General features: G+C 38.2%; 1 protein-coding gene across 1 annotated transcript in view; it reads right to left on the bottom strand.

Moving 5' to 3' along the window:
- Nucleotides 1-1568, bottom strand: part of LOC119418818 (polycystic kidney disease protein 1-like 2) — a 37901-nt gene that overhangs the window by 9496 nt on the left and 26837 nt on the right. The window contains exons 30-32 of the mRNA XM_037686111.1: nt 1537-1546; nt 1182-1392; nt 482-583 (exon numbers count right to left, since the gene is read on the bottom strand). Coding sequence (XP_037542039.1) covers nt 482-583; nt 1182-1392; nt 1537-1546 — 323 coding nt within the window. The remainder of the gene's footprint in view (nt 1-481; nt 584-1181; nt 1393-1536; nt 1547-1568) is intronic.

The raw sequence follows: 1568 nt of genomic DNA, 5'->3' as shown, positions 1-1568 counted from the left end.
TATATATATATATATATATATATATATATATAAGAACTGACTCAGGACTTTTGCACACCACTTTAAGTACCACATTTTCAAACATTACAGTTTCCCAGACAGGGATTGCACCTTCAGCCTAATTCACAGCAGCTGCATCTGCAGTTAATTCATCTCAGGTCCTAACATGTGTTTTCATGCATTATAGAAATTAAACACTGTAGAGGAGAGAATAATCCAATTTTCCTGTAAACTCTCTTTTCTAAACAACACTAAGACGTTATTTTCTCCACTCATTACTGCAGACGGTACAAAGATTTAAGCTGCATTTGAACCACACAAGAAGTGGTGGATTTCTGCATCAGATGGAAACACTTACTATACGCAGGTGGACATTGAAATGACCTTACATACTTCCAGGAGAATAATTAAGTAAATTCACATTACTACTACTACATACGATTGTATCACAAAATACTGAGTCTGAAATTGTTTAACTCACCTCGTCATAGTTAAAGATGCCTATCTGCAAACTAATGATGGTCATGAGAGAATCTTTGAAGGTTTTGTAGGAGTAAAGCTTCCAACCGTAAATCAGGTTGCTCTGAAAAGAAGAATAAAATAAGCTCAAGAATACCTGAACTTATTTCCGCATGTCACAAAAAGTTTAACTCAAATATAAGCAGATTTTTGTCAAAAACTGCCTCACAACTTCCTGAAGTGTCTTTAAATCTCAAAACAGTCCATGATCAATATTCCAGAAATACAATCCAATAATTTAAAGTCATTTCATTTGGACAGTTTCTTTTTTTTTGCTGAAACGTTTCACCTTCCATCCAGAAGGCTTCATCAGTCAAGGAAACACACAACACAAAACTGATTCTTCCCCCAAACAGCTTACTCCAAAGTGGAACAAACCAGTTATGCTGGTGCTAAAATGGTGTCTTTGGCACGCCCCCTTCCTCTGGAGCTGGCCCTCTTCCTCATCGACAGTCATGTCAAACTGGTTCAAAACCAAAACAGCCCATGCTCAATAATCCAGTCTTTAAATCTCCTCACCTCTGAGGTTTAATTGCCTGAACACAGGGTGGTTGAGGACACTAACTCCTGTTTGCATCACTGAAATGGACCTAAAGCCCCTGACTTGAGTAGATAATTATAACAGGAAAGATGAAAAAATTTAAAGGTGAAAAGATACTCACTGCGATGGAGAACGCCACTAACATGATCACAATGATCACAAGAAAATTAGCGATGTCACGCCAGGCTCGATGCAGAGCAGTGGTGATCAGGTTCATTTTGGGGTTCAGCCTGAGAAGGTGCCACAGTTTGACGGTGGACAGAAGGACCAGGAAGGCGATCAAATACTGAAGCACCAGGTCAGCTGTAGCCGTCTCATAAAAACTGGCAAATCTACATGTACAGAAGAACGAAGTTGTGTGAAAATAGTAGAGAGCAAACTTTTAATAATTCCATTTTAAAACATAATAGACGATAAAAACCTTTTTAACCGTGCAATTTATAATGTTTCAAGTAAAGTTTAAGCTTTAATCTCACTGGGCTGCAACTGTTGGCAACTTGGAGACACA

This window comes from Nematolebias whitei, chromosome 13, assembly GCF_014905685.2.
Source record: "Nematolebias whitei isolate Nwh7 chromosome 13, NemWhi1, whole genome shotgun sequence".
NCBI classification, from domain to species: Eukaryota; Metazoa; Chordata; class Actinopteri; order Cyprinodontiformes; family Rivulidae; genus Nematolebias; species Nematolebias whitei.
This window is presented reverse-complemented; position numbering and strand designations above follow the sequence as displayed.